At 42.3% G+C, this 25,402-nt stretch overlaps 1 protein-coding gene across 1 annotated transcript in view; it reads right to left on the bottom strand.

The window, feature by feature from the left end:
- Window positions 1-426: 426 nt before the first annotated feature.
- The window catches only part of LOC142659323 (5-aminolevulinate synthase, erythroid-specific, mitochondrial-like), a 34,582-nt gene continuing 9,606 nt past the window's right edge, over window positions 427-25,402 (bottom strand). The window contains exons 2-12 of the mRNA XM_075835342.1: window positions 15,903-16,025; window positions 8,506-8,692; window positions 7,812-7,979; window positions 6,526-6,660; window positions 6,217-6,439; window positions 5,335-5,519; window positions 4,869-5,048; window positions 2,925-3,089; window positions 2,223-2,491; window positions 1,946-2,108; window positions 427-1,392 (exon numbers count right to left, since the gene is read on the bottom strand). Of these exons, the coding sequence (XP_075691457.1) occupies window positions 1,229-1,392; window positions 1,946-2,108; window positions 2,223-2,491; window positions 2,925-3,089; window positions 4,869-5,048; window positions 5,335-5,519; window positions 6,217-6,439; window positions 6,526-6,660; window positions 7,812-7,979; window positions 8,506-8,674 (1,821 nt within the window). The 5' untranslated portion in view covers window positions 8,675-8,692; window positions 15,903-16,025 and the 3' untranslated portion in view covers window positions 427-1,228. The remainder of the gene's footprint in view (window positions 1,393-1,945; window positions 2,109-2,222; window positions 2,492-2,924; window positions 3,090-4,868; window positions 5,049-5,334; window positions 5,520-6,216; window positions 6,440-6,525; window positions 6,661-7,811; window positions 7,980-8,505; window positions 8,693-15,902; window positions 16,026-25,402) is intronic.

Below are 25,402 nucleotides of genomic sequence, written 5' to 3' on the forward strand. Positions count from 1 at the left end.
GCAAAGCAACGTGTTTACCAAGTAGGGAATAGAATTTATAGGGAACCTGTCAGCAAGATCATACTGCCCTATCCACGGGCACTAGGTGACAGGTTCCCCAATTCTATTGGACTTTATTTTACTCTAAAGCCCTGCAACATTATAGAGAATACATAGTCTCGCCCGGTGTTACATGCCGGGCTTGAGGAGACTTGTCTGCTGGGCACTCCCTTCCAACTTTTTCCCGCCCAGCTCAGAATGATTGACGGGTCTCTGTAGGAGCAACGTGACAATCATAAGCCAATAGGATTGGGGCACCTGTCACTAGATCATACTGTATTAGTTTAGGGCAGCATGATCTTGCTGACAGGTTCCCTTTAATTGCCGATATTGTAATAGTGTATAAAAGAAGAATTTCCCTTTAAATAGACACCATCACACACGAGCTCTACTGCAGAACACTTTATTGTCAGTTGACGTGCGAACATCTCAAACACACTCGCAGCCCGGACATGGCGATCTAACTATTTTATGCAGAAATATTACAATTTGAGCAAAGTTTATATTTTTGCTTGAAATAAGTTACTATATAAGCTTTATTATAGGCCGGCTGGTGAGTTGTAGTGATAGATTGTACCAAGTAGTGGTGGTCCACTAAGGGTTAAACTACCCAGCAGAATATGTTGCAGTGATATTTTGGGCTTTAACCCAGGCTAGATGGCAAATGTTGCTGTATGAGACCTCGCAGGTGAGGGTGTGACAACTTTTGCACAATGTTATTTTTTTATTAGTTGCATTCTAGAAGGCAATGTTTATGTCAGGTTATATTTACATTGACTTCTACTATATCGTGACTGTGTTGTGACGTATACTAGTTGCAGTTGGCTGTAAGTTTTAGCACCCTATGCATCGTGACCACATTGATCACATACATCGTACAACCCAACGCAAGCTAATGTGCTACAGTTTCTGCTGCCGAGAAGCTTCACATGGCCAGTCACCATTTAGTCAAGGCCTATATTCTGCATTCATTATTCCCGAAAAAGTATCAGATTGTCACCCCAATTTCTAAATCTTGTGACACTTTACTTCTGCTTATGCTATGTTGCAGTGAAAGCGTCACCACAAGAGGGCGCTGAGTAGCACAGAGTTGAATGTTTTGTTATTAGCCAATGTGAACTGTAGACATGGGGGGTAAGTTTCCTAATAGGACTGCTTGCACCGGTGTGTTGAGGCTCTCCATGCAGGCTTATGCGTACATAGTGATGTATTTTGGTTCCATGTTTCCAAAATATGTACGCTCCCACTCGCTCATCAGGTCAAAGTGCAGAGGTCGGTGGCAGAAGTTGCACTCGGCAGCGGATGGTGACTGCAGTGGCATCCCAGCTTCCTTCCATGTCTCAACCAGACACTCTGTGTAAAAGGAATGCAAGGGTTAGGCTATGTTTACATCAGCGTCGGAGGCTCTGTAAGTTGATAATACTGTAATAGAAATAGCGCAACATGCGCTATTTTTTACGGCAAAATGATGGATATTATGACAGAAACCCAATGGAACACATTAAAGTCAATGAGTTCTGTCGGGTGCCGTTGGTGTCCATCATGCGACAGATCAGGAGCCTCCGTTTTTTCGTTGTTCTGCTCCTCTGACAGAGCAGAACAACAGAAACCCCCGAACGCAAGTGTGAATGAAGTCTTATTTTTGGAAACTATACAGATAGAGTGTATATTTTTACAAAGATTCTTTTTTTGCTCTGATGTATCTAAAATAAAAAATGTAGGCAACTTTGCAAATAGTTTGGATTAAAAATGGCCTACCATTTTGTATATACAGCTCCAATGCAGATCTATTAGTTTCTATGGTTACAGACTACAAACAAACCCTGTGTAGTCTGTTCCTGCAATCATACTCACTCCCATCTGTCACCTACTTCTTAGTAACCAGCAAAAGGTGACCATTTCTTACCCACAAAATAAGTCATCATCTCAGGAGTGTGGTGTGGGGAGGGAGCCAGCCTCAACAACTCCTCTCCACGGGGAACGGTTGGGTAATTGATGGCCTGGACGTAAATGTTGTGCTCAGACAGAAGGATGTCACAGATCTTGGTGTTCACTGCGGCATTGCCAACCTGGTGTGGGACAAGATGAGAAGAACAAGAGTTAATCATAGACCAGTTCCCTGATCCATCTATGACCGATATGTACAGAGCAGTGTTTGTACTCTTATTTATATAGGGACTTACACGGATGGGGATGATGTGGCTGGGACAATTGATAACAGGCAGCCCCGAATCCATCAGGAGTTGGCGCATATGCTTGACATTGCGCTGGTGCGCACGCCGGAGTCCTAGTCCTTCCTCACTTTTCAAGACGCGAACAGATTCCAAAGCTCCAGCAAGCACCATTGGGGGCAGAGAGGTGGTAAAAATGAATCCGGCAGCATAAGAGCGCACTGTGTCTATGAGGGCAGCTGTGCTCGCCACATAACCACCAACGCAACCAAATGCCTTCCCTGAAGGAGAACACAATAGAGAGTTAGTGGTAGTGGCAAGTCTATAAGTGTGTGGAAAAGTATACAGAGTGATTCACCAGGTTTATCACAATCGTTATTTATGACAATCCTCTGATTGGTTAGGTTATTGCATCAGTGGCATCCTCCAACCAATCTCAAGAACATGTCATATCCAGCCAGCAGTGGAGATGGAGCATATGTGGCCAGGTACGTGGAAGGCATGAATAAGAACTTCCACCCATCCATGAATGACTGCTCATTGTAGGATGAGACTGGCTTGTTTACGGGATCAGTGGAGGTCCCCGATGTCGAACCCCCATTGATCAGATGACCACAGCCCTGCAAGGTTAGATTGTTAGGTTAAGCTTGTTAAAGCATGGTCAGTAGCTTTATAGATTCTGTATTGATACTTAGTTATATCTCCTTAGCTTACCCAATGTTCCTGAGATAATGTCTATCTTGTGCATGACGCCATCTCTTTCTCCTACTCCTGCACCCCGCACCCCATACAGTCCCACGGCATGGACTTCATCAACAAATGTCAGGGCTCCATATTTGTGTGCTACATCACACATCTCCTCCAGGGGGCAGATCGCACCTGTAAATAATGTGAGAAATGGTGATTTAGCAAATAATGAATATAAACATACAATAATTTCAATGGAATTGAGGCTCAGGCATAGGACAGAGACCGACCAGAATACTCGAGTTTTCTGGTTTTATATAAATTAGGCGTATTAATTGTATGATGGAAAGTCATGCAGCTTTCTAATATATACATTGTGTTACATTGTTTATTGTGTTTAAAAGGAGAATAATTTACAGAAAACTTGCCAAATTTTGCGAAGGGACATCAGGGAGATTCAGAAAAGCATCAAAGTGGTATGTGTAGCGCGCAGTACAAAATGTTGTACCTTGTGCCCGCCCCTTTTATATAGGACACGCCCTAGCCTACATAATTTGAATCAGTATTGACCCCTGTCATTACACCCTAAAATTAATACTGACCCCAGACCAGACCCCCTAATCAAAAACGGACCCTAAACAAAAACAAAACAAAACAGACTTTCCAAGTAAAAATAGACCCTCTAAACTAATACAGACCCGCATAGCAGCTTTGTCTCTATGTAAGATGTGATTGCAGACAATGTATACAGTGTTATGTAAATAACACTCGCATGATGTATTTATGGCTTCTCAGAGTTTTATATTTTGTATTGTGTACTTTGTACCTTGTACTTTATTTTATTTTGTGTATCTTTCATTTTTGTTATGTTTTTGTATGAAAATTAATAAAAACATTTAAATATAAAATAATACAGATCCCAGACTAGACCCCTAAATAAATACAGCGCCAGACCCCCTAAATAAATACAGCACAAGACCCCCTAAATAAATACAGCGCCAGACCCCCTAAATAAATACAGCGCCAGACCCCCTAAATAAATACAGCGCCAGACCCCCTAAATAAATACAGCGCCAGACCCCCTAAATAAATACAGCGCCAGACCTCCTAAATAAATACAGCGCCAGACCCCCTAAATAAATACAGCAGCAGACCCCCTAAATAAATACAGCGCCAGACCCCCTAAATAAATACAGCACCAGACCCCCTAAATAAATACAGACTCCAGACCCCCTAAATAAATACAGCACCAGACCCCCTAAATAAATACAGACTCCAGACCCCCTAAAAAAATACAGACCCCCTAAATAAATACAGTGCCAGACCCCCTAAACAATACAGACTCCAGATCCCCTAAATAAATACAGCGCCAGACACCCTAAATAAATACAGACTCCAGACCCCCTAAATAAATACAGCACCAGACCCCCTAAATAAATAGACTCCAGACCCCCTAAATAAATACAGCGCCAGACACCCTAAATAAATACAGCACCAGACCCCCTAAATAAATACAGACTCCAGATCCCCTAAATAAATACAGCGCCAGACACCCTAAATAAATACAGACTCCAGACCCCCTAAATAAATACAGCACCAGACCCCCTAAATAAATACAGACTCCAGACCCCCTAAATAAATACAGACCCCCTAAATAAATACAGACCCCCTAAATAAATACAGACCCCCTAAATAAATACAGACTCCAGACCCCCTAAACAAATACAAACACCAGACAAGTCTCAATAAGCCAGATGCAAATACTTGTAATCTCTTCACTCCCGGGCGCTGCCACAGACATTATCCTGACGTTGGTCCTATCGTCAGGATGTTGTCTGCGGTGGCATTCAGGAGTAAAGAAGACTGCAGGAATGAGTAGAGGTGAGTTTTTGGGACGCGGTGCCCGGGAGATTTGCCTGCTCTTCTGGATAGTTGGCACATATGATGTACTGACATTGTTTGAGGACCTACCATCCATAGAGTGGACTGTCTCAAAGGCAACAATTTTAGGTTTCTTAGGATCTGCTTTACGCAGCAGTTCTTCAAGATGGGCAGGGTCATTATGACGGAAGACGTACTTTGCCACCCCACTGTTTCGGATGCCCTGGATCATAGATGCGTGGTTTCCTGCATCCGAGTAAATCTCACAGCCTGAAAACAAAGACAAATGATTAGTTCTGAACAATTGGCCCTTCTTGAAGGGACACTAAACCTAAAGCCACTTGTTGTGAAGTTTATTGTTCCCTGCAAATAAACATGGGGGATATCGATAAACCTTGCTGGGGGTCACTTTATAAATAGCGGTAGAGGGGAGATTACAGCCCCTAAAGCTTTCCTAGTACCACACAGTGGGAGTCCGAGTATCTTATCTTGTGCAGTTTTCTTGCTAATAATATGATGAGGATTCTTCTTCTCAGTAGTGATTTACTTTACCTACCTGGTAACATCTTTGCCAAAGTGAACAGAGTGGAGTCGTTGGCGACAAAGCAGGAAGAGAAGAGCAGGGCCGCATCCTTGTGGTGAAGATCCGCTAATTCACATTCCAGGTCCACGTGGTATTTGCTGGTGCCAGAAATGTTCCTAGTCCCACCTGCCCCAGCTCCATGCTCTTTAAGAGTCTCCCTGATGAGAAAAACCTATTACAATTAATATTAGTAACATATTTCTTATTTTCTGGCAGTAAAGAGCGTACAGTAGTTGATAATGTACCTCTCCACCCATACTAAAACATACATGTGCTCCTCAATGTTCCTCTTTCCATAGTATGCACAGTATTTCACTTGTTAGAGCAGTAGTTTATGCTTCAGAGCTGATCTTCCTACTGTAAGTGGGGACAGGAAAATCAACCATATCCATTTTGAAGATCTTTGGTCACCTAGTCAATGTATACAAGCATACCAAAATACTTCCCTTCTCTCTGCTTGTTCCTCTTTGCATGTCTGTCAACCTTTGGTATGCTACTTCCATTGTCCTAAATGCACTCTGGGAGCATAGCTGCGTTCACAATGCTGCTGGATTCGGAGCTGAAATCTTACAGCATTCTATCTTGCTCAATGTCTACACAAGGCTTACTGTGGTGATGTGTTTTATTGGAAGTATAGGTTTTAGATCAAGGTCTGTATCGTTATCTAATATGGAAGAACCTAATTACACCACTACATTATAGGAGCTAAGCTTTTAGGGGTGTGTCTGTCAACAAGCTTGTCGACTGTTTCTGGTGGCAACCAGCAAAACTGTAAATGCAGCTCCAGACGATAATACAGACAGTAACTCATGACCACTTTTTATGCACAATGTAAGTTTCAGTTTTTGTACTCACGAAATGGCTTTAAGCACCCGAGGGTGCTGGCTCATGCCCAGGTAATCATTGCTGCACCAAACGGACACTTCCTTCTTTTTTCCATGGAGGTCAGAGAAATCCTCAGCAAACGGGTAGGCATGAGCCTTACGGTTCACAGTCTTGAACACCCGGTATGTGTAGTCCTGTTTCTTCTCCTCAATCCTCCGGTAGAAGAACTCATCGTAGCCAAAGGCAGCTCCACCTGGTGAGTATATGAAAAGGTCCTGAAGACTTGGCCTACTTTAAGTTAACAACAACTAGACAACTTTAAAAACTCATGTAAAATACCTGACATGTTTTCTTTAATAAGATGAGTTGGAATGAGTGGAGCCCCAGTTCCAAGGTTCACTTTTTTAGGGGATTCACCATAGAACTTTTTCTTCAGGTTTGCCTGGACTTCATACAGCAGAGAACTAAGAACATCTGATGAAGAGGTAAATATGATATTATTCAGTTTTGACCTGATCTTCCAAGTATAGATCAATTCAATTTTCCAGTCCATGAGCTCGATGTCGCTTAGTCCGTTTTGGCATAACTTTGGATCACCGGATTATCAGGTTTGTGAAGTTATAAAAATACTATGAGTATTGCTGGAGTTCTTTGGGGCCTACGAGAAAAAACAATTCTATGGGCCCAGCCTCCATCTATACAGAACATGTGTAATCTTTGTTGTTATCATTGCACACGCAGGACATATCATCAATAAGGTCTAATAGGTTATTTGTGAATCAACTCATAAGAATTAGATCTTAGAGGTAAATGACTGGCTCCAAAGTCAGGTTCAAATGGGGTTGTCCTCTGCTGGACCTTTGGACTCCATTATTGTGTCTGAGACAGGGCCCACCAGGGTATCCTCATCCCTCAGCCCATCTTGCTCTGATACAATAGCAATACACTGTATAATCTCACTTTGACATAGTGTTTATAAGCCGGGGTGAGCTAAATGATACATTTGGGTGCCATGGAGAAATTACACCTATTATCCAAGGTATACAAGCCCGAAAAACCTAAAAGACATGTCAATCCAATGATAAGACCTTCATGCCAACATGAGCGCCACCAAGCTTGGTCCCTGATCTAACCTGACACTATATACAGTTTGTATAAAAGTTATTTTTCCATATAGGAAGAAGGACTGGGCATAATTATGGTGGTAATGGATTGTAGTCATATGTTGGACACGCCATTTTGCCTTGAATTTGCCTCTTCTTAATATTCCTGTACATTTTGTTTTTAGTGATTCAGACATACTGTAGTAGGTCCTTCAGACTTCCTAATGAATAACTTTTTGTTGTTCCTAAAATATTTTGGCCATTGCTTAGCAACTGATGTGTCTCTTCCTCATGGTGACACCCCCTGTGATCTCCATGCCCCTGTGGAGACCCAGCATTGTCACTCAATATACTAGATCACATCACAAGCATTTTTCCTTCCACAATTGCAGGCTCATCTGTCAAGTATGAACCAGTGACCATATTAAAAAAGATTTCTTGATGTTTTGAAACAGCCATAGTTCCCTTTACAAATGGTTTGTCCTATGAAATTCATTCAGTCTCCATTTGCAATGTTTGTACCTGTCTTGAAAGCCTTCAGATCCTCTTGAACTTCAGGACCAGCCTTCTGGACAATAAAACTATCGCCTTTCTCCATCTCTGTCTCGATAAAAGGGCACTTGGCATTGGCAGTGGCAGCTTGAGGAGCTGCTTGGGCCAAGGTGCGCCTGTTAGAGGCTCCAGTAGAGACTGAAACGGGAAAAGTCGCATTATGTCATCTATCATGGAATATATGAATTTGGAGGGGCACATTTTAGCTAATAAATTACGATGGGACTTCTTTTGGGGAGTTGAGGGGCTGACAGACACCAGATTAAGGGTATGTTCACACGGCTTATTTACGGACGTAATTCTGGCGTTTTCCGCCTCGATTTACGTCCCAAAATGCGGCTCGATAGCGTCGGCAAACATCTGCCCATTCATTTGAATGGGTCTTACGATGTTCTGTTCCGACGGTCTTTTTTTTCACTTCTTCAGACGTAAATGGAGCCGTTTTCCATTGACTTCATGGAAAAACAGCTCCATTTACGTCCGTAATTGACGCAGCGCAAAAGCGCCTCAAAAATGCCAAAATGCCATTACGGCTGAAATTACTGAGCTGTTTTCTCCTGAAAACAGCCCCGTAATTTCAGCCGTAACGGACGCTGCCGTGTGAACATACCCTAAAGCAAAAAGAACAAGTCAGAATATGTTTCTTCAACATGATATGACTTACCTCCAGGGGTGTCCTTGACCATCTGCTCGTTGTTGGCAGAAGTAGCCAAGGCGCGGGTCACCAGGACTGGACAACGCTCTGCACTGCGCAGAATCATTGGTCTAGCGCACCTCAGGAACACCGAGGGGTCCCGGGTGTAGAAGGGACAGAGTTTGATAAGAGAAGCCATGTTCACACGTTATGGTGTCTGCAATGAGATAGCAGTGAGGACATTGTATTATATCAAATAAAATCATTGTAACCAGCAACTGGAGGTACGTTGTAGCGGAATACCTCTTAAGCAAGGCACCTGCTGAAACCGCACGTTCAAGATCATTGCTGGGTTCAGTCACTCATTGCCCCTGATATTATATGTACACTGGGCAGAGAAGTTTAGAAAACCCATTTTCAAATTCACTATTCGGCTGAGTTTTTTGCAGGAGGAAAATCTGCCTCAAAATTCAATTTGGAATTTTGAGGTAGATTTTCCTCTGCCTGCACGCCAATTTTCGCAGCGTTTTTCGCCTGCGGACATTGAGCGCCGCAGGCATGAAACGCCGCGAAATACTCTTTCTCTGCCACCCGTTGATGTTAATGGGAGGTCAGAGGCGTAAATGCCCCAAGATAGGGCATGTCCCTTCTTTTTCCCGCGAGCCGGTTTTTCCGCTCGCGGGAAAAAAATGCCATTGAAATCAATGAGGCATTTTCGGATGTTTTTTGACGCGTTTTGCGGTGCGGTTTCTGCGTCAAAAAACTCATAAAAAAACTGAGTGAGGGCCCCATACCAGGACAACACTAAGCCATGATCATGTTTTCTGATGTGTCTAGATATTTAAAGAAATCGTTGAGTCACTTGCATGTGTTGTGTGGAATCTTTAGTAATAGTTTTGGGATTTTTGAAATGACAGCCATTGAGAAAACACAAACAGTGGTAGAGGAAATGTCACTATTGCACCATAGGGGCTATACATTGTGACAATTAGATCAATGATAATGAAATTATGAAGAAGTTAAGGAACAGGAAGAGAAACTTGGGATGGAAGATTGGCAATTTACTACTCCGAGCAAAGCTTACACACTGTGTTTTGCCAAATGCAAGGTCTGAGTAGGTGGAGCATGACACAGGGATGCTCTCGGTGGTGTTCTTTGCACCCTTGTGTCATGCACCGCCCCCTTAGGCATGACACAGTGTATACATTTTGCTCTCGAGTGTTCCTTTGAGATTTCATGGGGTTTTCAATAACAGTCAACACTCTTCATAATCATAATAGTATATAAATAATAATACACTTCTGACATGGAAGAGTTAAAAAGTATTGTGGCTCATAAAATGAAAGGGGTTGTCCACGTTGGAATTCCCTTTTAATTAAGGGGTTATCTGTTTGTTTTTTTAATTGATGGTTCCGCCTGACGAAGACCCCAGTGCAAGGTCGAAACGCGTTGCACAGTGTTTGTATTATGTTTGATTTAGACCCTGAAGAATAAAACATTTATTTCTGAATACCGGTTTTGCACGTATATCAGCAACGGGACCTCATCAAGGAGTTTTGTTTACTTTTTACCGTATCCTGCCCTTTTTGGACACTGAGAGGATCTACATTCTAGGAACCAGACACCCAGAGTCAGCTCCAGGGGCCGGCATACCACGATGACACTGGGGTCCACCACGACCTGATCATCCAGCACAACTCCATAAGGTGAGCCTTCATTTGTTTCACCCACCTTCACTTGCACCCATTTCCAAACAATATCACCTTAGAGAAGCGCCGTATCTGTCTCTTTTTGTATCCCTGTCTGATAAGTGCATATAGCAGTCTATAGAGGCAGTGGCTATATAGAGACCAATGTATACTCGGTTTCCATATAGAATCATGTGTGACACACAAACACATACTCATACATATAGACATGTATCTCCAAAAACATTGCCTCCACCCTGGCCCACGAGATCCCGACTCATCAATTTCAATCTCCATTCATTATATAAACAATCTGAAAGAAAAAATGTCTGCTCCTTGTTGTTTTGTCTTTTGGAAAAAACTTTCTTTCCTGATTGTATACGGTTGCGACTGGAATTAAACAAGTCATTAGCTCTGTAGGGTGGGACTATCTTAGCGACAGAGGCAGCAGTTTTCACGCGAATATTGAGAGTGTCCATATGAGATAACACCAATGGAGTGTGTTATCTGTGGCACTACCAAGTCACACCCAGCAGATCATGGGCCAGATCACAGACTGTCCTGTACAAGAGGTTCCATGACCATATGGGAAAAAAAATGGGTCAAATTATTTTTATTTAATAAAAAGATAATGAACAAGATGTAATACTGGAAACCAAACACTGGAGCCTCTACCTAAGAGAACAGACTCCATTGGTTAGTTTATCAACACCAGACAAACCTGCGCGGATATTAGGGTCCACTGGGATTGGAGGCTATACTTGTCAAGCCAAGGGTGGGGTAGACAGTGGATTATCCCTGGCTCACTTAGGACCCAACATTTACCTGGTTCCAGCCCTGGTCGCTCAGAATTGGAGTGAGGGTATCTTGGCAACTTTTTTTTAATTTTTGTTTAATATCTCACTTTTAGAGGGGAGGAGGGGGATCTGACAGGGACTTGATTCTTCCCTGGAGTTCTACATCATATATTGATTTTTTACAATTGCCAGTCACTTATGAAGCACCCGAGGGGTAAAACAAAAGAATAAGCCTGAACAATCAAACCTATAGGATTTGATTTCTTGCAAGAGCAGAATCCCCCTATAAACATTAGATCAACAACTGATCCAGCAATCTAGTGAGTTTGGGGAGAGGGCATATTTAATTGGCTATTCACATGAGTAGGAGACAGGTGTGTTTATGTGTTTAAGCCCTTGGAGACACAGAAACTTTAGTTTTTTCCATTTTTTCCATTGTCGCATTTCAAGTGCCATAAAGTTTTTTCTTTTTTTTCCCATCAACATAGCCATATGAGGGCTTGTTTTTTGTGTCGTTTTTTAATGGCACCATTTATTGAGTTTTGTTTTTACGGCGTTCACTGTGCGGTAAAAACGACATTTTGCAGACCAGTACTTCATTCTGCGAAGCAATGCGAGTACGACGATACCAAATTTATATCCTTTTTTACATGTTTTTATTTTACAAAGAAAAGAATATTTGTTGAAAATAAATTTGTTTATGTGTTGCCTTATTCTGAGACCCGTAACTTTTTTATTTGTCTACCAATTGAGCGGTGTGAGGGCTTGTTTTTTTGCGGGTTGAGATATGGTTTTGATTTGTGCAATTTTGTTTTTTTATTGGTACCATTATGTGACTTTTTGATCACTTATTCATATAATTTTTTTGGGCAGTGAGCTGACTGCAGAATCTGAGGGGTTAAATGGTTGGGATCAGCATTATCTCTGATCTCTTGCAGGCGGGTGTCAGCTGTTAAAAACAGCCGGAATCCGCCCCTTATGGTGCTCAGTTCCTGAGCCTGCGCCATATTGTTACGGCATACATCCCACGTAATAGTGTGTTGTTTGTAGCCAAGTAGTTCAAAGTGTTTCTCTACTTTGAACAAACCCTTTTTGTTAGGAGAGTCTCTTGATAATAAGCTGATCACAGGTTGTCCCGCTGCTGGGACCCCCAACAATCAACTGTAATCTGTGGTGGAACTTCACAGCAAGTGTCCGATTCCCCTGCAGCGCCACCACAGGAAAAATTAAGTATTACTCAATTCCCATTGAAATCAATGAGCTGTCTAAGAAATGTAGGTGTCTGGGTCCTCCAGAGAAATCAATATTTTTTTTAGCTGCTCTCCGCTCTTGCCAATAGATGGGGGAAGCAGGGGACCCAGTAAACTGGGGACTCACTCTATTAAGAACTACCTAATAGTAAATTTGAAAATGTTTTTTTTTTTTTAATTTTTGTAATTTTAATGCCACAAACACTTCTTTGCCCAGTCCACATATAATGTCAGTGAGTGACTGAACCAAGCAATGATCTTGAGTGTTCAGTTTTATCCGGTACCTTGCTCAAGAGGAATTCGGCCACAACTTACTTCCAGTCACCAGTTACAATGACGCAAGAGGCTTTTCTCCAGTTGTAATGTGATCATACAGCTTGACGGTACAAGAACCCATACCCACATTATTAAGCATTTCTACCTAAAATCAAACAGTTCATATAGGTCCATGAGTCGTCCACTTAGCTGGTGCTTACTTATATATATTTCTGGGATGCCTTGGTGACAACTAATATGATCACCGCTGCAGTTCTTGCAGGGTTTGTCATCACCCTTCTTTTTGGGGCTCTGAATGGCAAATGTGCATCGTCATGCAGAAATATATTCCCTGTTCCTGAATTGTTGTTCCAGACACAGCAGAGCTTCCGACATGCGGCTCAGCCCCGATGCAGTGAATGGTGCGGGGCCCAGGCTGAGCTGCATTAAGAGGCGCAGCTACGTGTACGGAAGCGCTGCTTTGTCTGGTCCAACATTGAAGGGGCCACCGAGATCTTGAAGACAGGAAAATTGAGTATAAGAAAATAATTAAGTAAAAATAATTAAGTATATTAAAACGGAATTAGTAAGTTGCACACAAATACTGTTGGTTTCTATGGATCTATATTATATGAAGAGCTGGATGTGGGAGGGGTTATGCAAATAAACTAACTCTGATATAAAAAACAAGCCCATAGCAGCCAATCAGATGCCTGTGTACGTGTTAGAACTGCACTGACAGTTGAAATCTGATTGGTTGTCATGCACATAGCAACTTTTACTTGCACTAGTTTTTATACATGACCCCCCCAACCTGCTCAAACTAACCAATCACATCACTGTTTTCGTTCACCAACTTTCCTTAGTATAATGTAAGCTGTAACCCCATTGGACATAATGGGTAACACTAGGTAACACCACTGCTTTGACTGTGTTCACACTGTGTTTATGGTCTACGTTTGACATATACGTTGGGAAAAGATCCGGTTATATGTTAAATGGAGGATGTGACGGATGCTTAACCGTGGCATCTGTCACCCATAGGCTATTATGGCATCCGTTTAACATATAAGCCATGAAAAGCTATTAAAAAGGTCATGACGTATATGTTAAATAGATGCCTGTGATATATGCCATACTGCGTGGTATACGTCATGTTACTAGATGCTTCTGGATAGAAAAGAGTAATCGATTGTACTATTCTGCCCACCCAAATAAATGGAATATCGACCTATAACAGCCTAATGGAGGCTAAAAGTCTTCTGGCCTCCATCAGGTGATACGTTTAACATATACGGTAAGAGCTTTTTCGCCGTATACGCTAGATATATACTGTAAACACAATCTACAATTACTTTTCTCTATGTTCAACTCGGTTAGTAAAGTTTAATGTACTTTTGTATGGTGGGGATACCCAACTCTAACAACCCTGCTAGAAGAAGACTTAGGCTGTGCAATCCTCGGCACAGGTGCAGGGTACAAGATCCAAAATGCGTCATGCAACTTTCATAAGTCATCATTTGCTTCGATTGTAGCGCAACATACCACGTATTAAATATACAACCGTGCCATATATAATACATCTAGCCAGAGGCGTGACTTGAAGCTCCTGGGTTGCAATGCAAAATTTATACCAGGACCCCCACCTACCATGTGCTATTTATAATATTGGTGTCTTCTTATGTGGTAAAGGGTCCTTTGGGCCCCCTCGGGCACCAGAGCCCAAACGTGAGTGCTACCTCTGAACTACTGCATATATTACTCTAATATTACTACACTACTCCAATATTACATTTCTTTATTTCGTTTGACACTTCTCCATGCCCGGTTACTGCCAGTGTTATTATGGGGACGGCCTGAAGTTTTTGTATCTGTTCAGGTCTGATTTGACGTTTTTACTTAGAACAGCGTCTTTATCAGGAGGGAGGTAAGTGTGATAACAGACGTTCTGCTCAGGAGGAGATACAGAAGAGTCACACATTTTGCTGATGTCAACAGCATCCAGATCAGTGCTACATGACGCTGACATCAATACACCGCCCTACGTACAGAGCTGTAGATAAACGTGGGCAATACCCGACTGGTCTTCTCCACCCATATACATACTAATAAATGGATAAAATAAAGGACCCCATTAACAGGGGCTGCTGGTCCATTGTCTCATAGCTAGGTATAATTTTGATAATATGCCAATAACACGGCCAAATATCTAATCTAAATAACAAATGTATTGACACCAGTGAGTGTTTTAGGATATGACTTATGTATTGAGACTAAGGACCTCATTTATCAAAATGAAGAGAAAAATTGGCCTTGTTGCCAATAGCAACCGATCAGGGTCTAGTATTTATTGAAAGCTGCACTGTGATTGGTTGCTATGGGCAACATGGCCAGTTTTTCTTTTAGGCCGAGTTCACAATAAGTTTTTTGGCGCTGATTTTGAGGCAGAAACCACATCGAAATCAGCGCCAATAAACGGCCGAAATCTCCCCCCATTGATTTCAATGGGAGGCACAGGTGTTTTTTTTTTTTTCCCAGGTGTCTTTTTGTCCTTTCTTGCCTTGGTTCCGTCTCTGACCTTCCATGGAAATCAATGGGAGGCAGAAAAAACCTGCGGCGCTCTTTTCCGAGTGCTTTTTGGCAGCGTTTTTTCCTTCAGGAATTTTTCTGCATGCAAAGAGCTCTGTGTGAACTAAGCCTTATATAGCTGGGGAGGCTCTGGGTCTAAAATGCGGCCGTTTTACACCCCCCTGAAATCAGCCTAATAGGTTCCCTCTATTGGAAATTTGTCCAATAATGATCGTATTTAAAGCCAAACACCACCCAAAGGTTTGCCAACATGGCCGTCATTTGCATCATTGTATATTTTCTTGCCAAGAACAAGATTGTATCCCAGAGGAAAATCTTTAAATAAGATGTTTCTCCTATTTCCCTTTCATAGGATCCATCATTTTAATGATTGGAATGAAATATCAGAATTTTTTTAAATTATTTGTCATATTTTTCATATATTATTATAATAAATGATAGTACGTTACCGCTAGCATTTTAAAATTAGTAATAAATAAGATTCCAAAGCGCATCTGAGTAAATAGACTCACGTGATCAAAAATCTAAAAAGTCTATGATAAAAATTTGTAATAAAATTGGTAAGAGTGGTTATATAGATAGATGAAAACAAATAATAATAATAATAAAAGTAATAGATAATATAAGATACAAAAAAAGGTAATAAAACAAAAACAAAAACAGTAATAAAATGAATAGCAATAGATAAAAAAATATTTTTTTGTATATTTTCTAAAGCTCATCACATTCTGTATTTACATCATGTAGTCAGTTCATATATCTATATACATAGTATTACTTTAGTTGCTACATTTTGTAAGGCTTCATTTTTTAGTCTCCATAATGATCTATGTAAGAATAGTTCTTACCTGTTGCCCTGCACTGAGGACGAACATGAAGTGCTGATCATCACTGGTGCAGATAGTGAAGGCTACACATGAACACACCCCATTCACTTCTCATACTTCTCATTGGTCCAGGAAGTTTCACAACTTTCCAGGAGTTAAAAAAAAAAAAAAAAAAAAAAAAAAGATAAAAAAAGGAAGATAAAAACTTTTAAACAGAAGGGCATTCATTTGAACAAGAAATCAGCTGATCTATAATCCCCGGATTCAATAGGGTATTAAATGGCCACATTCAGGCACATATCTGACAGGGCCATTTCCAAGAGCTGGAGCCCCTTTAAGATGCATGTGACAATTCACATCAACATACAATTACATTTAATTATTTCCTATGGTTATGATTCGTTGATAAGCCTGTCCCAATTTGATTGTTTTGCCCAGCTTAGCCCTGTGTAGACAGCAACTTGTATGATTCTACCTTTACGGTGTTTTCTAAGTTCTGGTTCTGGTCCACCTCAGGGCTGATTCTAGCTTTTCTGCTGCCTGAGGCGAAAATTGAAATGGCGCCCCCCAGATTTTGATTGACATCTCCCTGGCTGTTCTACATCACTACCAGCCTTCTCCAACTCTTGTGGATGCGCCGTTGCCTTGTACTCACATGATATGCGCGGTGCAGCGATGAAGCCGGGCAGAGTACACCTCGCTGCACGGTGCGTGCCAAATTAGTACAAGGCAATGGCACATCTGAGAAAGTTGGAGGAGGCTGCTAGTGATGTATAACAGCCAAGGGGATGTCAATTATGCATAAAAAAGTGGTTTTGGAGGCAGGACTATGTGACTTTTTAGGATAGCGGCACCACCCCATGACCCTTTAATGAGTAATTAGCATATAGTGTGTGCCGTTTTAAAAGTTGATCGATTTTGCTGCATCTGAAAAAAACATGTTTGGAAATATTGTCAGGTCATGTATTAACGCATGATGGTGATTCAAGGGGTTAAAACTACCTGACAGGTTCCCATTAAATAGACAATGAATTGCAATATACATGTATACATTACCAGAACCAAGCTCAGTACATAAATATACCAGAAACAAGCTCAGTACATAAATACACCAGAAACAAGCTCAGTACATATATACAGCACCAGAACAAAGCTCAGTACATAAATACAATACCAGAACAAAGCTCAATACATATATACAACATCAGAGCAAAGTTCAATACATATATACAGTACCAGAACAAAGCTAAGTACATATATACAGCACCAGAACAAAGCCCAGTACATATATACAACACCAGAACGAAGCTCAGTATATAAATACACTAGAAACAAGCTCAGTACCAGAACAAAGCTCGGTACATAAATACAATACCAGAACCAAGCTCAATACATAAATACAACATCAGAACCAAGTTCAATACATATATACAGTACCAGAACAAAGCTCAGTACATATATACAGCACCAGAACAAAGCTCATTACATATATACAACACCAGAACTAAGCTCAGTACATAAATACAGTACCAGAACAAAGCTCAGTACATAAATACAGAACCAGAACCAAGCACAGTACATATATACAGCACCAAAACAAAGCTCAGTACATATATACATCCCCAGAACCAAGCTCAGTACATAAATATAGCACCAAAACCAAGCTTAGTACATAAATACAGCACCAGAACCAAGATTAGTACATATGTACAGTACCAGAACCAAGCTCAGTACATATATACAACACCAGAACCCAGCTCAGTACATAAATACAACACCAGAACCAAGCTCAATACATATATACAGCACAAGAACAAAGCTTAGTACATATATACAGTACCAGAACCAAGCTCAATACATATATACCGCATCACAACAAAGCTCAGTACATATATACAGCACCAGAATAAAGCTCAGTACATATATACAACACCAGAACCAAGCCCAGTACATATATACAGTACCAGAACAAAGCCCAGTACATGTATACGACACCAGAACCAAGCTCAGTACAAATATACAGCACCAAAACCAAGCTCAATACATATATATACAGCACTAGAACAACGCTCAGTACATAAATACAACCCTAGAACCAAGCTCAGTACATATATACAGCACCAGAACAAAGCTCAGTACATATATATACAGCACCAGAACCAAACTCAGTACATATATACAACACCAGAACAAAGTCCTCTACATAAATACAGCAACAGCACAAATACAGCTCAATTTAGCGCAACCCCTGCCGTATAGGTTTGTACTGCGTTAACCCTTTCACGCCACATATCTGTAGATCTATGTCGGGAAAGGGTCTCTAAATATGATGCCCGCTCAGAAGCAGAGTGGGCGCCATAGCCGCCAGGTCTCTGCTGTGTTGCACAGCAGGGACTCAGCGGCATTGCATGCAATCAGACAAAAATATGATCACACTCATTTAACCCCTCAGATGCCGGTGCCAAATGTAACCACCGGTATCTGAGGGGGTTTTACTGCCCCTTTTGCTTCTGGGCTGGTCATCGGCGAGATCACAGGAGCCAGGGTACTCCTCTAGCAGCTGGGAGCCTTCTGAATGCACCCAGCTCTGCTATAGGAAGATTGCTATTGAGACCTGCCCATGGCAGGTCTCAATAGCAATACACTGATTTTGCCATAGACTGCAATATTGTGATATTGCAGTCTATGGCAGAAGTGATCTAATGATCGCAGGTTCAAGCCTCCTCGGGGGGCTAAATAAAAGTTAAAAAAATTTAAAAAAAGTTTTTTAAAAAAATATATATAAAAAATAAATTAAAATCACCAGGGGATACCTAATGCGGGTGTACCTATATGTAATCGAGGGAAAGGGTTTCCCTCGATTACATATAGGTACACCCGCATTAGGTATCCCCGCGTAACACATAATGGCTAAACTATAAGAATATTAAATATTTATCCAATACGGTGAAAGTCGTAGCAGAAAAAAAAAGAGTCAAAATGGCAGAATCACACTTCAAACCCACCAAAAAAATCGAATAAACAGTGATCGAAATGCCCGACATTCCCCAAAATGGTATTAATACAAACAACAAAAAGACGCCTTACACAGCTCTGTACACAGAAATATAAAATAGTTATGGGGGGTCACAATATGGTGATGCAAAAAAATGTAAGTTTCTTTTAAACTTTTACATTTTTTAAAAACTACTAAAACAGAACAAAAACTACATAAATTTGGTATCACTGTGATCGTACTGACCTGCAGAATAAAGTTAACATTTCATTTTCTCTGTACATTGAATACCGTAAAAAAGAAACCCATATAAATTGGCGGAACTGCTGTCTTTTTCCAATCCCACACCATTCTGAATTTTTTTCCAGCTTCCCAGTACATCGCACATAATATTAAATAGTACCATTAGAGAGTACAACTTGTCCCGTACAAATTAAGCCCTCATATGGCTGTGTCAACGAAAAAGTTATGACTTTTTGAACGCGGGGAGGGAAAAACAAAAGCATAAAAATGAAAATTAGTCTGATCCTGACAGGGTTAAACTACAGCTCCCAGCATGGTCAGAAGAATGGTAAGAATTAGCTGGGAGTTGCTGTTTCACAAAAAAAGAAATCATACCACCCATCATCTCTCTGCAGATCATACAGTGAGTACAGTACTGATTAGAGGCAGAATAAACATTTACATTAAGTGACTCACAGTTAACGTCTTCTCAGATTCTAGTTGTTCTTTTTTCTTTAACATTCGCTCCAGACCTCTATGATGACTTCTCCCGGCCACAGCCCATTTCTGCACCTTGCCGCTCAGATGTCTTCAGCTTCTCACTTTTCAAACATTTCTGCACCTATAAACGAACATAAAATTCTCATGGTGAAACACACTACACCCCTAAATATAATAACGCCATTCACTGCACCTCTAATTGTAATAGCACCAAACACTGTGCCCCTGATTATACAATGTGTCCCCCCCACACAGTGCCCCCTGTAGATAGTGCCCCTCATAGAACCCCCTGTAGTTAGTGCCCCACATAGAGCCCCCTGTAGACAGTGCCCCACATATAGCCCCCTGTAGTCAGTGCCCTACATAAAGTCCCCTGTAGACAGTGACCCACATAAAGCCCAATGTAGACAGTGGCTCACATATGTATATAGTGCCCCCCATAGAGCCTCCTCTAGATACTGCCCCTCCATAGAGCCCCATATCGAGCCCGCTGTAGATAGTGCCCTACATAGATCCCCCTGTAGATAGTGGCCCCCTATAGATCCGTGGTCCTGAACCGCTACTCCAAGACTCCTAGTTCCGCAGTGGCTCTTGGCGGTTTATCCGGAACTTTCGAAGTGAGGGAGATCCTGGCCACCAAGAAAGTAGGAGGAAGGACGTTTTATTTGATGGATTGGAGGGGATTTGGTTCAGAGGAGAGGTCTTGGGAGCCAGAGGAGAACATCGATGCCCCTGTCCTCGTGAAGAAATTTCTTTCCCGCTCTGGCCCCAAGAGGAGGGGGTGTAAGAGGGGGGATACAATAACATCTATGGCTGGGGGTCGTCGTTCAGACTTACCCCTTGACGGCCCCGGCCATGGACATCTCTCTTCATGGCGTGAGCTCACTCCAAGGAGACGCCGGCACTCACTTCCGGGTCCTCGGACTGATTCCCGCAGGGCGCGCGCGCCCACGGCCTTAAAGCTGTCATCCATCAATTATTAGCCCAAATGGCTGCAGGACTATAAAAAGGCGTTGTTGTATACCTAAGTTTGTCTTGCAAATGGTCTCCCAGTGTTTTCCAGTTCCCAGTGTTACCCGTTCCTGCTGCCTGTACCATGTGCTATCTTATCTACAGTGAAAGTCAAGTCGACTCTTCCGCTGCATCCACGGTGCTACCTGCTGAGAAAGTCAAGTCGTGCCTTATGCTGCACCCACAGTGCCACCTGCTGTGAAAGTCAAGTCCTGCTTCCGCTACTGTCTACATTTCCTCAGGTACCCGTTCTGAACTATAGACATTGTTTTGTACCTTGTTGGCCAGTTGTTACTCCGCTAAGCGGTACGGCCCAGTGGGTCCACAACCCGCGCCGTGACACCTGCTACTCCACGCCTGACGTCTGCCTAAGTCCCAGCCGAGCCTGTCATTGCTACTGTCCGAACTGCCACAGGTACACTATACGAACTATAGACTGTGACCCGCATCCTGTTGGCCAGCTGCCATACCGTCAAGGCGGTACGGCCCAGTGGGTCTACGCACCCAACGTGACACCATTGATGTGAGAGGTGTACGTCAGCTACGAAGATGCACGAGGCCCGAACGACACGCTACAGTGGCGCAGCTCGCCGTGAAAATCAACCACGGGGCTACCAGACGTGTGTCTAAAACAACAGTTCAGCGAACCCTACTGCGTATGGGGCTCCGAAGCAGACGGATGGTTACTGCTCCTATGTAACAAAGGTGCATCAGAAAAAAAGACTTAAATTTGCACGGCAGTATCGGATTTGGACCACCGATGATTGACAAAGAGTTGTCTACACTAATGAGTAACGTTTTCTTCTTCATCTAAGGGATGGATTTTGGCGTGTCAAGCGAGAAACATCAGATAACAAACACCCTACAACCATTGCTGGAAGAACACAAGCTGGTGGCGGCAGCGTTATGATCTCGGGAATTTTTTCGTGGCATTCTCTGGGCTCACTCATCCATGTGGTAGGCGCTCTGAACCGATTTAGGTATGAATCCATCATATGAATCCATCGTTTCAGATCACGTCCACCCATACATGCTGTTTGTCTTCCCTGGGGCAGATGGAATCTTTCAGCAAGACAATGCGACATGTCACACAGCTAGAAATGTCCGACAGTGGTTGGAAGAGCACGACCGAGACTTCCAAGTAGTTCCCCGGCCCCCTAATTTGCCAGATTTGAACCCAATTGAGCATCTGTGGGACCACCTCGATCATCTTGTACACTCTATGGATCCTCCCCCACACACCCTCCAGCAAATGTGTGATGTACTGTAGTCAGCAGCATGGCTCCAGATACCTAAGACCACCGACCAGCACCTTATTGAGTCACTCCCAGACCGTCTAGCTGCTGTGCGTGCTGCACACAGTGGTTACTCTGGATATTAGCTGGTGGTCATAATAATGTGACTCCACTGTGTAAGAGAACATATAGGGAATTGCAGATAAGAGGGGATGTTTGGATGGTAGCATAATGGCACTCGTATTATTATATTACATTATATATATATATACATACAGTGAAGGAAATAAGTATTTGATCCCTTGCTGATTTTGTAAGTTTGCCCACTGTCAAAGACATGAACAGTCTAGAATTTTTAGGCTAGGTTAATTTTACCAGTGAGAGATAGATTATGTTAAAAAAAAAAAAGAAAATCACATTGTCAAAATTATATATATTTATTTGCATTGTGCACAGAGAAATAAGTATTTGATCCCTTTGGCAAACAAGACTTAATACTTGGTGGCAAAACCCTTGTTGGCAAACACAGCAGTCAGACGTTTTTAGTAGTTGATGATGAGGTTTGCACACATGTTCGATGGAATTTTGGCCCACTCCTCTTTGCAGATCATCTGTAAATCATTAAGATTTCGAGGCTGTCGCTTGGCAACTCGGATCTTCAGCTCCCTCCATAAATTTTCGATGGGATTAAGGTCTAGAGACTGGCTAGGCCACTCCATGACCTTAATGTGCTTCTTTTTGAGCCACTCCTTTGTTGCCTTGGCTGTATGTTTCGGGTCATTGTCGTGCTGGAAGACCCAGCCACGAGCCATTCTTAATGTCCTGGTGGAGGGAAGGAGGTTGTCACTCAGGATTTGACGGTACATGGCTCCATCCATTCTCCCATTGATGCGGTGAAGTAGTGCTGTGCCCTTAGCAGAGAAACACCCCCAAAACATAATGTTTCCACCTCCATGCTTGACAGTGGGGACGGTGTTCTTTGGGTCATAGGCAGCATTTCTCTTCCTCCAAACACGGCGAGTAGAGTTAATGCCAAAGAGCTCAATTGACCACAGCACCTTCTCCCAATCACTCTCAGAATCATCCAGATGTTCATTTGCAAACTTCAGACGGGCCTGTACATGTGCCTTCTTGAGCAGGGGGACCTTGCGGGCACTGCAGGATTTTAATCCATTACGGCGTGATGTGTTACCAATGGTTTTCTTGGTGACTGTGGTCCCAGCTGCCTTGAGATCATTCATTAACAAGTTCCCCCGTGTAGTTTTCGGCTGAGCTCTCACCTTCCTCAGGATCAAGGATACCCCACGAGGTGAGATTTTGCATGGAGCCCCAGATCGATGTCGATTGACAGTCATTTTGTATGTTTTCCATTTTCTTACTATTGCACCAACAGTTGTCTCCTTCTCACCCAGCGTCTTACTTATGGTTTTGTAGCCCATTCCAGCCTTGTGCAGGTCTATGATCTTGTCCCTGACATCCTTAGAAAGCTCTTTGGTCTTGCCCATGTTGTAGAGGTTAGAGTCAGACTGATTAATTGAGTCTGTGGACAGGAGCCTTTTATACAGGTGACCATGTAAGACAGCTGTCTTTAATGCAGGCACCAAGTTGATTTGGAGCGTGTAACTGGTCTGGAGGAGGCTGAACTCTTAATGGTTGGTAGGGGATCAAATACTTATTTCTCTGTGCACAATGCAAATAAATATATATAATTTTGACAATGTGATTTTCTTTTTTTTTTTTAAATATAATCTATCTCTCACTGGTAAAAGTAACCTAGCCTAAAAATTCTAGACTGTTCATGTCTTTGACAGTGGGCAAACTTACAAAATCAGCAAGGGATCAAATACTTATTTCCTCCACTGTATATATATATATATATGTATATATAAATATATATATATATATATATATATATATATTTATTTTATATGTCCCTAGAGCTTGTCCCCTACACTTGACGCAGGAAGGGGATTTACTAAAAATGGCTCCTCTTTAAATTGTATTTTATTACTTACAGTGTATATAAAAGCTCCTAAGAATAATGGGCAATAGTGAGAAAAAGTGGGTATAGCAAGGAGGAGAGTGATATGTACATAATATAACGTCCCTAAAACCAAGAATATAGAAGAAATGATTGGAGCCCATAGCAATACATCAGCTTACAGCACTGCTATAATGTATGTGAGTGATGGTGACGGGACATGTTGGAGGAGCAGTAGACAAGGAGAAAATTGTTGTGGCCAACTGTCTGAAATGTTCTGATCCTCGGCGTGTGTCCATTATTATCCTGATTCACAGCTTCAGCGTTTCTGTACAAGTGAAGATCATAGCTCAACAACTATTGCAGGACATAGAGGATTGTGGGGGATAATTTGGCATATTATTCTATGCGGATATATTTTATATGGGGTCAGGTAAAATGTGGTCAGTAAGGCACCATGCTGGTAGCACTACTATATTGGCACAGCATTATGGGCAGAATTAGTTAGGCACTGGGGCCGAGCTTAGGTTGGATGGGGCCCTGTGCAGTACCTTCTATTCTGTTCACTTATGGTATATGATATGGTGCCCAAATTATACAGTGTACAAAACATACCATATAGTGCCTGCTTACCACCACCATGTGGTGCTCATATAACACAATACACCAGGGAATGTTGCTGCATCCTGTGGAGCTGCCTTTCCATTGGTTTTGGCAGTAGATTGGGGGTACAAGCTAGGACAGTGGCAACCCTTCAATATAGACAAGGGATCTGCCCTGTGCCACCGCACACACGAAAGTCCGGCCTTGGCAGCCATTATAAGGCGAGCGCTATACTGTACTAGTGAACACATCTGTGACGCACATCTGGCTACAAAGGAAAAGAGGTTTCATGTGTAAATCTAAACACTTTCTAAAGACGGAAAATAATTGTAATGGACTTACCAAATTCTTTACCACGTGCCCTGCCAATAAGATTTTTTTCCCACCATCACCGGGTTATAGCAGACAGTCCCTGACCAGAGAGGTGATGGTTTGTCCATAGTGACGTCACTTCTGCATACGGTAAGTATATTACAATTTTTCTTTTGGCATTTAGTCCTATTTTTAGGGTTGCAAAACCCCTTTAACCTCATTAATGGCCAAAAGCAGTATACCCCCACCAGTGGCTCTGGGGCCACATCTGCCTTCCCATCATTTAGCAGCTAGTGATACTATTGTGTGATGTTATGGCATTACATGAACTTGGCACTGACTGGTAGATCATCATGTTAGGACACCAGGCTGTTCTTCTGCAGGTTTCAATACTGAAGTGGGAAAACGTCCTCCTCGTGGGTATTAATACTCCGGTAGACGAGTTACCACCCTTACTGGTGGGCTCCTGAGACACGGGAGAGCTGTGATGACCACTGTGTAGACATTTCTAGCAGAGGTGTACGGGTTGTAGTCCCAGGAGAATCACCAGCACCATCTGCATCATGCAGCTGCCCAACCTGTTACCAGGGCAGTTCTTTATGCCAGCTGTGGGTATTTTGTCTCTATCCAACGGTGCAGTTGTAACTTCCATCTGGGCACA

Source organism: Rhinoderma darwinii, chromosome 8 (assembly GCF_050947455.1).
Source record: "Rhinoderma darwinii isolate aRhiDar2 chromosome 8, aRhiDar2.hap1, whole genome shotgun sequence".
Classification (NCBI taxonomy): Eukaryota; Metazoa; Chordata; class Amphibia; order Anura; family Rhinodermatidae; genus Rhinoderma; species Rhinoderma darwinii.